The sequence below is a fragment of the Aedes albopictus genome, chromosome 1 (genome assembly GCF_035046485.1).
Source record: "Aedes albopictus strain Foshan chromosome 1, AalbF5, whole genome shotgun sequence".
NCBI classification, from domain to species: Eukaryota; Metazoa; Arthropoda; class Insecta; order Diptera; family Culicidae; genus Aedes; species Aedes albopictus.
The window spans coordinates 132,806,308-132,817,433 of NC_085136.1; the positions used below are offsets into that span (position 1 = coordinate 132,806,308).

General features: G+C 46.3%; 2 protein-coding genes across 2 annotated transcripts; both read left to right on the forward strand.

The window, feature by feature from the left end:
- The first annotated feature begins 2,075 nt into the window (after positions 1-2,075).
- Positions 2,076-6,747, forward strand: LOC134289473 (uncharacterized). Its single transcript, XM_062855342.1, has 2 exons — positions 2,076-2,605; positions 3,069-6,747. Exons 1-2 carry the CDS (start codon positions 2,076-2,078, stop codon positions 6,745-6,747), a joined length of 4,209 nt encoding a protein of 1,402 aa, XP_062711326.1.
- An 87-nt stretch (positions 6,748-6,834) lies between these two features.
- Positions 6,835-9,567, forward strand: LOC134289478 (uncharacterized). Its single transcript, XM_062855346.1, has 3 exons — positions 6,835-7,396; positions 7,457-7,811; positions 9,519-9,567. Exons 1-3 carry the CDS (start codon positions 6,835-6,837, stop codon positions 9,565-9,567), a joined length of 966 nt encoding a protein of 321 aa, XP_062711330.1.
- The last annotated feature ends 1,559 nt before the right edge of the window (positions 9,568-11,126 follow it).

Below are 11,126 nucleotides of genomic sequence, written 5' to 3' on the forward strand. Positions count from 1 at the left end.
TTCATAGTCGTGTCGGGTCTGGCGATCGTAATTATTCCTGATCGGCTGCTGTAGCGATTCCATTACCTCCAGGAGCTTCGGGTCCTGCCGCTGCATAGTCACCAAAAAGTCGTCTTCATCGATTTCTAACCGCATCACATGAAAAATCACTGGCTCTTCTTCAGCTGCTTCGCCAGACGGGTTGCGGCTCAGAGAATCCGCATGACGCATCTTCGTTCCAGCACGGTGTTCAAACATTATTTCATATTCTTGCAGCTTCAGTATCCACCGAGCCACTCTGCGTCCGATCTCCTTTTTTGCAAAAGTTTGAGTCACTGCACTGCAATCGGTCACCACTTTGAAAGGTCTTCCCAACAAATATTGGCGGAATCGCTCAACACTGGCTACTACTGCCAACACTTCCAGTTCGTAGCTGAAATAGTTCGCTTCTTGCTCACTTGTTTTTCGGCTAAAGTAGCCCACTGGTTTCCATCCTTCATCGGTGAGCGAGTGTAGAATACCACCCAAGCCAATAGCGGACGCATCTGTATGAATCTCCAATTCTCTCGCTGGATCGTACAATGCCAATACGGGCTTCGTCATTAATGCTCTTTTCAAATCGTCAAAGGCTTGCACTTGTTCGTCACACCATTCGAACTCCACCTCATCTTTCAGCAGTTTAATCAAGGCGTTTGCACGAAAACTGTAGTTCTTCACAAATCTTCGGAAATACCCCGTCAACCCAAGAAATTGCTGCACCTCATGTTTGGAAGTAGGTTCCGGGAACTTCTCAACTGCTTCTAGTTTCCGCTCTCCTGGTTTAACTCCATTCTTCGACACTTCAAACCCCAGAAAGTCCACTACACGTTTGAAGAACTGACTTTTCTTCAGGTTAACTGTGAAGCCATGCTCTCTCAGGACACGTAAAAACCGTTCAAACTTTTTCAACACTTCTTCTTCCGTTTTGCCACTGAGAATCACATCATCCATATAAACCACCACGTTATCTTCTTTCAGCTCGGCAACCACTTGATTCATCGCGCGTTGAAATACGGCACAGCCATTCACAAGTCCGAAAGGCATCCTCACAAATTGGTAATGGCTATCCATCGTGGAGAACGCTGTAAGCTTCCTACTGTCTACCGCAACCGGAATCTGATAATAGCCGCTAAACAGGTCAACGGTGATGAAGACCTCACTACCCACCAACTTACTCAGACAATATTCGATAGTTGGCATAGGAAATCTATCTTTAACTGTTTTTTGGTTAAGCGAACGATAACACAAGTTTACAAAATAAAACGAAAGTCGTGAACTTCTGTCAACGACCAAAATTTATGAAGCACAATTTAGTGCTGATTTCGGAACCGACCTTCAAAAAATTTAAAGTAGAACAGTTTTTGAGTTTTAGCATAATATCGAGTTTTGCAACTTTTCAAAATATGTAATTTACTAAAATTCAAATATATTACGTTTTGTTCAACCAATTTTAAATCTTTTTCCATAAATTAAAAGCTGAATACAATACCATTCGATCATGCGAAAACGGGTTTTGCGTCAGATTGATGAAATTCAAGATATTGGCGAGTTTTAGGGACGATCTTCTTAAATTTTAGCAAAATTCCCAAAAAATTTTGAAGAAAGGTATTTTTTTCAATAAGAAAAAAACAACTGAAAAATTCTTTCTCGACGTTTATTTTACATATCATAAGTAGGCGAGCTACAGTAAAAATTTCAGCTCAATCGGAGCATTGATTACGGAGAATGAGATGTTTGAAGTGAGCGATTTTGCTTAAAAATAGAACAAAAATCGATGTTCGGGTATCAGTGGACCCCCCGCGCTTACGCGCACATCTTTTTTACTATGGGTATTTTTTCCGTTTTGTTTTTGCTTTTTTGTTTCATGACTCAGTTCCATTGCGTTCGCGAATTGAACACACGCGGTCGGGAAGAAAAATACAACCATTGTAATTTGAGTTAATAAAACGTTTATTTCGAAGTTAATCGGTGTAGATTATTTCTCTCGCGTTCGAAAAGTAGTCGGTCCAAGTGTATACAGTCCGCCACCACAACATTTGGTCCTCCGGTTCCGGATAATGGAGAAGCTGTTCGGCCGTCGAAATGCGCTGCTAGCGCAAGTGAAGGGGGAGCTTTCAGCCGCGAAAAACCTCACCGAGTCCAACTCCCAAAGTGAGGTTAGAGAGCGGTTGGACCAGCTCAAAGTGCTTGCTGACAAATTTCGGGCGGTGCAAGGAGAAATAGAGGAGAATCAACAAGATCCTGCTGCGATTGCGTCCGTGTTCGATGTTCGCGAAGAGTTTTTCGGCATGTACTACCGTGCGAAAACATTGTTCGAAGCAGCTCTGGATGATGTCGGATCTTCCGCGAGCCAGCAAACCATCGCCGAATCGAAAGATTGGAAGGAGGCTCTGCAGCTGCTTATCGAGACACAACGACAGATGTTGTTGCAGCAGCAGCTGCCGTCAAGAACGATGCAGAACGCGAATGTTTTTCCGGAAGATGGTCAGATGCCGAATGCTGCACCCCAACACAATGTTCGTCTCCCAGCTATCAACGTGCCAACATTCAGCGGCAATCGCAAAGAGTGGCAAACGTTCAAGGATCTGTACCCAAGGGGACGGCATCCTATTTTTTCACTATGGAGTTTGACAGATTGGATTGTGCCTCCTTACGTGGAGCATAAATTTATGCTCCAGCTAAAATATTCACCAACACAGTCATGAAATTTGAATGTTTACCTTTTTACGAGGGATATTGGTGCAAAACGCTTGCATCACATTAATTCTCATAAAAGTGTTGATCATGAAAAAGGGGCACATTTGATAATTTTCAATTTCAGAGTATCAATGCTCAGGTGAAGTACCTACATAGGGTGGGAATTGTTTGTGAAAAGACACACAACACGTCTTTTCGCAAACATTTTTCGCCAAAGTGCGTTTTTCCTTATTTTCTCCCGCTGCTGTATTGAGTGAACGTTGGTATTAGTGAGCTCTGGTTGCGCATGATAAGCGGCAACAAAATCAGATCACCATAGCAGCCCCGTGTCTGTACCAGTCAACAATTCACAGCCGGAATGATATTTCGGCATCGCTGAAAATGCAATATTTATTTTCGTATTTGGATGGAGATGCCAAGCGTTTGGTAAACAAATTCACGATTAGCAGTGCGAATTATGCCAGAGCGTGGGACGCCTTGTGTACACACTACGACAAGAAGCGGTTCACGGTCTTTTCTCTGGTGCGTGAATTGGAGCAACCAACGGTGGCGAGTTCCAACCCTCAAGGGCTGAGTAGGTTGGTTACGACATCCGATGAGGTCGTGCAGCAGTTGGACGCGCTAGGCCGAGAGTTTCGTGGACGAGATCCGTGGCTTATTCACTTGATGCTCGAAAAGCTGGATCGGGAGACTCAGGTAAGCTGGTCGCAGAAGGTGATTGAGAATGACAATCCGTCGTTCGAAGATCTGCTGTCGTTCCTGCGGCAACGATGTGAGGCACTGGAGACCTGCTCAGCTTTTACGAAGAAGGAGGCGAATAAGAAGGAAGTAAAATCAGTGATAAGTGAGAAGAAAGTGAGGGCGTTACACGGAGTAGCGTCGAACCAAAAGTGCGCGAAATGCTCAAAAGAGCATAATACGTATTTGTGCGAGGACTTTAAGCAGATGAGTGTTGAAGACAGGCGGGTTTTGGCACAAAAGGCCAAATTGTGCTTTAACTGTTTGAGGCCATCGCACAGTGCTAAATTCTGCTCCTCGAAATCTGTGTGCCGTACACCGGAATGCAACCAACGCCACCATACGTTGCTCTGTCCCGGTGTGAAGAAGGACAAACGTATCGAAGAAAACACAAGTGAAAGTGCTGCTCCGGAAAGTGTTGAGAAGAATATCAATGTTCTGGCGGCACAGTTGCCAGTGCAAGAGTGCCAAACGATTTCATTGCTTCCTACGGCGGTCGTCAACGTGCGGAAGACGGATGGATGCTTTCTGCAAATGAGGGCATTGATCGACTCCGGATCGCAAGCTACCCTTGTGTCGGAAGAATGTGTGAAGAAATTGGAACTACCGAGACGCAACGGTAAGTTGTTCGTCAGCGGGCTAGGTAGCCAGCAGGTAGGAACTACTCGCGGTGTAGTTACACTACAACTGGCACCCAGGTTCAACGAGATTGTCGTCATTTCAACTAACGCCTACGTTCTCGGTAAGTTGACCTCTACTATTCCTACGCAAAAGTTCAAGCTGAGCAATATGAAGTTGCTGGAGAATCTCGGTGAGCTGGCTGATCCAACGTTCAACCGGCCGGCTTCCATCGACATCATACTTGGATCGGACGTCTTTCTTGCGCTGCTCGAGGGTGGCCAAGTCAAGGACGAATGCGGCCTTACGGTGGCCCAACGTACGGTCTTTGGTTGGATCGTGGCGGGGAGGTACGATGCAGCGGAGTCCATTTGCAGCAGCCATGCGATCGTCAGCCTGCAAACGGAGGTGGACTTGAATCGTACCCTACGGCTTTTCTGGGAGCAGGAGGAGCTGAACAGCAAGCAACAGTTGACTCCTTCTGAGGTCAAGGTTATCGAGCACTTCAACTCGACCCTGACACGCGACGAGAACGGGCGCTTCATTGTTCGTCTGCCATTCGACAATTCGAAGCCACCACTAGGGGAGTCCTTGACAGCCGCACACAAGCGGCTCAAAGCGATGCAGAAGCGGTTCGAATTCCAGCCGGAGTTCAAGCGAGATTATGAAGCTTTCATGGCAGAGTACCTGGAACTACGTCACATGGAAGAGGTTCCAGCTGCAGAGGTGAATAGGAACCCAGCGGAGTGCTATTATCTCCCACATCATGCAGTGATAAAGCAGGGAAGCTCGACGACCAAACTACGCGTTGTTTTCGACGCTTCCAGTTCAACGTCGACAGGAATGTCTTTGAATGATCGACTTTTGGATGGACCAAACAACAACGAAGATCTTTGGACCGTGTCTCTCCGTTTTCGGTCACACCGAGTGGCGTTCTGCGGCGACGTGGCGAAAATGTACCGCCAAGTGTGGGTACATCAAGACGACCGGGACTACCTGCGGATTTTGTGGATCGACGACGCGGGTCAGTTGAAGCACTACCGACTTTGCACGGTAACGTACGGGACTAAAACTGCTCCATACCAGGCGATTCAAGCGATGCGAGAGGCAGCAAAACCGTACGAGGTCGTCTACCCTGAGGCGGCGAAGCGAACTACGACCGACTTCTACGTGGATGATTGTTTGTCCGGAGCAGACAACGAAGAAAAAGCGAAACTACTCAAAGAGCATATCATCGAGATCCTTGGCTCTGCGGGGTTTGAGCTCAGAAAGTGGACATCCAACAGTGAAGCGCTCCTGTCAGGTTCTACGCCGGTGCCACTCAAACTTTCGGAGCAGGAAGAGTCGGTGAAGGCACTGGGAATTTTGTGGTATCCTACGGACGACGAGTATGGGTTCAAGATCTTTCTTCCTATTGACAACGTGAATACGAAGCGGCAAATGATTTCCGATTCCTCGAGATTATTTGATCCTTTTGGGTGGCTCACTCCGGCTATGGTGAAAATCAAAATCCTCTATCAGCACCTTTGGCTTTTCGACGTTGGATGGGACGATCTGCTGCCACCTGCGATCATGGCAGAGTGGATGACCATCAAGGACAGCTTGTATCGTCTGGAAGAAATACGGATTCCACGGTTCACCGGTCACGTCGGTGGAAAGCTTCAAATTCATGGTTTTTCGGACGCCTCGGAGCAAGCATACGCTGCTGTTGTGTATTCTCGTGTGGTTGATAATCTAGGCAACGTCAGTGTCGTTCTAGTGGCAGCCAAATCAAGGGTGGCTCCAATAAAGCAGGTATCTCTTCCTCGTTTGGAGCTGAACGGAGCACTGCTACTGGCCGAGCTGATGAGGAAGGTTTCCGAAGCATGGTCTCATCTGGAGATCGAGCAGTGGGCGTGGACAGACTCCACCATTGTGCTCCAGTGGTTATCTGCACATCCTCGGAAATGGCGAACCTACGTTGCAAACAGAACGGCAGAAATCTTGGAACACTTACCTCGACAGCATTGGAATCACGTGAGAAGCGAAGAAAACCCCGCCGATTGTGCAAGCCGCGGTCTATCCCCGTCAGAGCTAGTCGAGCATGACTTGTGGTTCCAAGGTCCGCGTTGGTTAAAGGGCAATCCGTGTACTTGGGATACTGCGCTGGTGAAACTCGACGATGACGAAGAGCTCTTGGAGCAGCGACCACAAAGGACACTGCATGCTGCATTAGGGCCAATACACTACAACTTCGAGGTGGAACAACTGCTTTTGAAAAGGCGCTCCAACTTCACGCTCATTATTCGAAGCCTCGCATGGGTGAATCGGTTTGTGCATAACATTACCTGCACAATCAACGAAGAACGACGATCAGGTGAACTCTTACCTGTTGAATTGGAGCAGGCCAGAGGACAAGTAGTTCGTGCTGTTCAACATGAAGCGTTCAAGGAAGAATTGGAACAACCATTGCGATCCAAGTGTGTTCTTTCTTCGCTTTACCCGTTTTTGGACAACCAGGGGATAATTCATGTAGGAGGAAGGCTCCAGAACTCAGCACTACCGGACGAAGTCAAACATCCGATCATCTTACCATGGAATCATCAAGCGACAACGTTATTGGTGCGTGAGTTACACCTGCGTAACCTTCACGCAGGGCCTGCACTTCTGACGGCGAGTATCAACCAGCAGTATTAGATTATCGGATGTCAAAAGGTCGTTCGCAAGATTGTTCAGGACTGTACTAGATGTGTTCGGTTGAAGGGACGATTGGCAAGCCAGCTCATGGGTAGCCTCCCGCCAGCAAGGGTGCTAGCGACGCGACCATTCTGCTTTGTCGGCGTGGATTACGCCGGTCCATTGAAGATCAAGGCGACGTGCATCCGAGGAGTCAAGGTGACAAAGGGCTACATAGCGGTGTACGTGTGCCTATCCACGCGTGCCGTACATCTTGAAGCAGCAGGCGACATGACTACCAACACATTTCTCGGCACGTTAAAGCGTTTTATATCTCGGCGTGGATACCCAACTGAGATTTGGTCAGACAATGGGACCAATTTCATTGGCGCTGACCGCACACTGCAAGAACTTCTTGAGCAAGTGCGTGCCCACGATAAGGAAGCAAGTCGGTTTCTGTCGAACATCGGGATCAAGTGGACGTTTATCCCGCCGTCCGCGCCCCATATGGGCGGTATATGGGAAGCCGCCGTAAAAAGTGCGAAGTGGCATCTAGTGGCAGAACTCGGAACCGAAGCGTTGACATTTGAGGACTTGTCGACAATTCTCTGCCAAACTGAAGCGTGCCTAAATTCCAGGCCCATCTGTGCTATGTCGACCGATCCGGACAGTTGAGAAGCTCTGACGCCGGGTCATTTTTTGATCGGGCAGCCAGTAAACCTCATTCCAGAACCAGATTTGAAGAAAGTACCAGCCAACCGGTTGGAACAGTGGCAGCAAATACAGCAGAAGACAGCCATCATATGGAATCGTTGGAAGGACGAGTATCTTTCGAGTCTCCAGCCACGGGCCAAGTGGCGAACTACCAAGCCAAACGTTCAAGTGGATCAGCTAGTATTGGTAAAAAATGACAATGCTCCGCCTGCCCAATGGGAGCTGGCCAGGGTGGTGCAGGTACATGCCGATCCGACAGGCATAGTACGAACAGTGACTTGCGACGAGGACAAGCTCTATACCAATGACCAATCCACAAGCTATGCATTCTACCATCTGCTTGAGCCCAGCGGCCTCAGGGCGGGGAGGATGTTCGGGTATCAGTGGACCCCCCGCGCTTACGCGCACATCTTTTTTACTATGGGTATTTTTCCCGTTTTGTTTTTGCTTTTTTGTTTCATGACTCAGTTTCATTGCGTTCGCGAATTGAACACACGCGGTCGGGAAGAAAAATACAACCATTGTAATTTGAGTTAATAAAACGTTTATTTCGAAGTTAATCGGTGTAGATTATTTCTCTCGCGTTCGAAAAGTAGTCGGTACAAGTGTATACAGTCCGCCACCACAACAATCGATTTCAAATCATCAACCTTGTATGGAAAGTCGAAAAAATTTCCGGTCTACTGTAATTTTTTTCTTTCGCGTTTTCGAACTCAGGGCATGCTTCTACACCAAAAATGATCATCAGCTTACCGAGTTCAAAAATGCTGTAAACTAGTGTAATCAATAACCATTCGATATTCACCTTCCTTCTTCGGTACAATCAACGCACCCCAGCAAACCAGAGATCACATAAGGATGTTAATTCCAAATCGTGTTTATGTACAGATTAAGCTCAAAATTACAAAAGATGCGATAACTGATCAACTGTAATCGTTTACGAAGCCAGCAATTTCGTTCGATCATGTTTTACGTCTTGTATAATTTCAACTTCAAATGGACAACAATGTAATTTAATATTAGCATTCTTATACAATCTCTTCTACAGTAGTTGCGATTCTAGTGTAATCTATAGTGTTTGACTGTTTATAAGTTCATATTAGTAAATCTGAAATTATACAGGGGAAAATATGATTGCGGTGGCAGTGGAAAGTTAATATTTTGGCAAAGATCGAAGAAAATTCAGGTGTTATTCAATTTTCTTACCTGGGTATCCATTTACTTCAACGCTGAACCAGGCCCGTGTTGGCCGTGTCGTGGACCTCTATTAGTGTCGATATTAGGTAAGGTTTTTCTTCTCCCGGAAGATCGTAAACATTAACTTCTCCTTTACCTTCCAACGTCAGCGCAATCGACATCGTCCACAAAGTCAAGTTCAGTTCGGTCTTGTGTTTAAATGTTTTTAGATTTCATCGCCCGCACCAAGTGTCTACTGGCCAGTCCGCAAAATACTTATATTTGCTAAAATTCTGCATCCTACAACATCAAATGAACGGCGTAGTGGTAGAGTATCTGGATTCAAAGCTGTTGGTTGAAATATCAAGACTCACTAATCCATTTGTTTTCGTTTTTTATTGTTTGTAAAAAGGAAATCATATAGGTATCCAAACATGATTATAATTGAAGTTATATATTGCGACAGATCAATGCATCTGCAATTGTATATGACAGAATGATTTGAGTGAAGTGTACGTATATGGCCTCCACATTTGTACGAATAGAGCAAATCTGTACATTTTAAACAATCTCCCTTAATCGAGTAAAGGATCACTTAGCAGAGTTGTAGTTGAGTAATGTGAACCAATTTGTTGGCTGGGACGGCTACTATAGGGCGATCTAGTTGGCTCAATTATGCCTGCTTCCAAGAGTTCTCTCACGATTTTGTTTAGTTCACTTTCTCGCGAGAATTCCATACGATACGGCTTCTCATAGACCGGCTTATGATCTTCTAGCACTATTTCTAACTCCACATTTTTGGCCTTTCCAAGTTCACGGTAATTTTTGGAAAAACAATCTCTGTTTTTTGTCACGCATTCTAGAAGCTCTTCCTTGCTCACACTCGTTCCATCCACATTCAGATCATCCAGCGTAACAGGTTCGTATGCCTCGACTGAGCAGACGTTCTGAACGATTGCCTCCGGCTGAAGCTCTCCCGTTTCCCGAACACTACACTCTCCTTTGGCCAGCCACACTTTCCCATTTTTCTTCGTCAGCAGTACAGTATCCCTCTTCAATATTGTGCGTTAAGCACTAAATTGATTTCCGAAAAAACTTCATTGACTTCCGCTGCCTTTCCTATGCGTTAAACATAACGTCGGAAGTAGTGCGCTGTACAGTAAATCTGGTTTGCTATACAGCGCACTACTTCCGACGTAATGTTTAACGCATAGGAAAGGCAGCGGAAGTCAATGAAGTTTTTTCGGAAATCAATTTAGTGCTAAACGCACAATACATCTTTTCCGATAATCACAGGTAAATTTTGGGCAAAATTCGGCACTACCACAAACTCCACGTTTTCTTCAATGTCGTCGACTTTCAACACAGCTACAACCTTCTCGGTCACTCGAATTCGTCGACCACCGAAACCTTTCAGTATTAGGTCAACTGGCTGTCGGTTCCCGAATTTCTGCGAGAACGAGTTTTTCATCGTGGTAACTCGGCTTCCACTATCGATTAATGCCATCATTTGCTTCTCATCAACCGACACTATCTTCTCGAATTCATCATCCACAACAATAGCTTTCACTGGACGAGACGGCTCACCACTTCGACCTAACCCACACTCCTTCTAGATGCCGATCCGATCCACATCGGAAACACTTTCTTGCTTTCGGCTTCTCGCCGCACTGATCTGCAATGTGACCCGGCTTTGAACATCGAAAGCATTGTTTTTCGGTTTTCGACGCCTTAACACTCTCACTAGCACTAGACCGCATACCCCCTATTCCATCGACCCACTTCAATTGTTCAAGCAACTCAGGGAGGCTACGTGGCATCGAGATGGTTACTCCTTTGGCTCTGTGCACATCTTCAATGCCAGCTATAACGTATTTGATGATGGCCTTATCGTCAAATTTGCCTTTTCTGCCTAAGGCCACTTGATCGTAGATGTAGGTCTCGATCGTTTCACTAGACTTCTTCCTTCTCCGCATTAGCTGCTCGTGGATAGATACAGGATCGTTGGCCTCCGGAAAAGCTTCCAGAAGTTTCATTTTGAACACATTCCACGTTTTCACCATCGACTGTACCCCGTTCCACCACGATCTGGCAGCACCCTGGAGATGCATCCTCGCACAATAGAATCAAGTGAGATCTGGCCAGCCATAAGCTTCCGCTGTTGATTTGACATTTCTTAACCAGCTCTCTGCGGATTCACATGTCGGTATGTCTGGATTGAAATCGCTGACCAGGGTTTCCAATTCGAAGCGGCCTGGTCTGCTAATATCAGCATTATGTTGTGCAAGGAGGGTCAAACTTGTTCCAGGCTCAGTTTTGCTTCCCTCTGAAATCTTCGCTTTTAATTCCTCTAGTTTGGCCACCAGCTCAGCATTTTTTGCGTGTAACTCGTCCATTGTTCCTCTGCCCAATTGTCTGTCACATAAAAGCACAGTCCACCTAGCCACCAATGGCTGCACCGCGTTGGTATTCCACCGGCGAGGGAATATATTTTCCGGCCTACACACAAC

Coding starts and splice junctions, on each gene's coding strand:
- LOC134289478 (XM_062855346.1), top strand. CDS start 6,835: ATGGGTAGCCTCCCGCCAGCAAGGGTGCTAGCGACGCGACCATTCTGC. Junction 7,397..7,456: donor TATGTCGACCGATCCGGACA/GTTGAGAAGCTC, acceptor ACCTCATTCCAG/AACCAGATTTGAAGAAAGTA. Junction 7,812..9,518: donor GGCCTCAGGGCGGGGAGGAT/GTTCGGGTATCA, acceptor ATCCACATTCAG/ATCATCCAGCGTAACAGGTT.
- LOC134289473 (XM_062855342.1), top strand. CDS start 2,076: ATGGAGAAGCTGTTCGGCCGTCGAAATGCGCTGCTAGCGCAAGTGAAG. Junction 2,606..3,068: donor TGGCAAACGTTCAAGGATCT/GTACCCAAGGGG, acceptor AACAATTCACAG/CCGGAATGATATTTCGGCAT.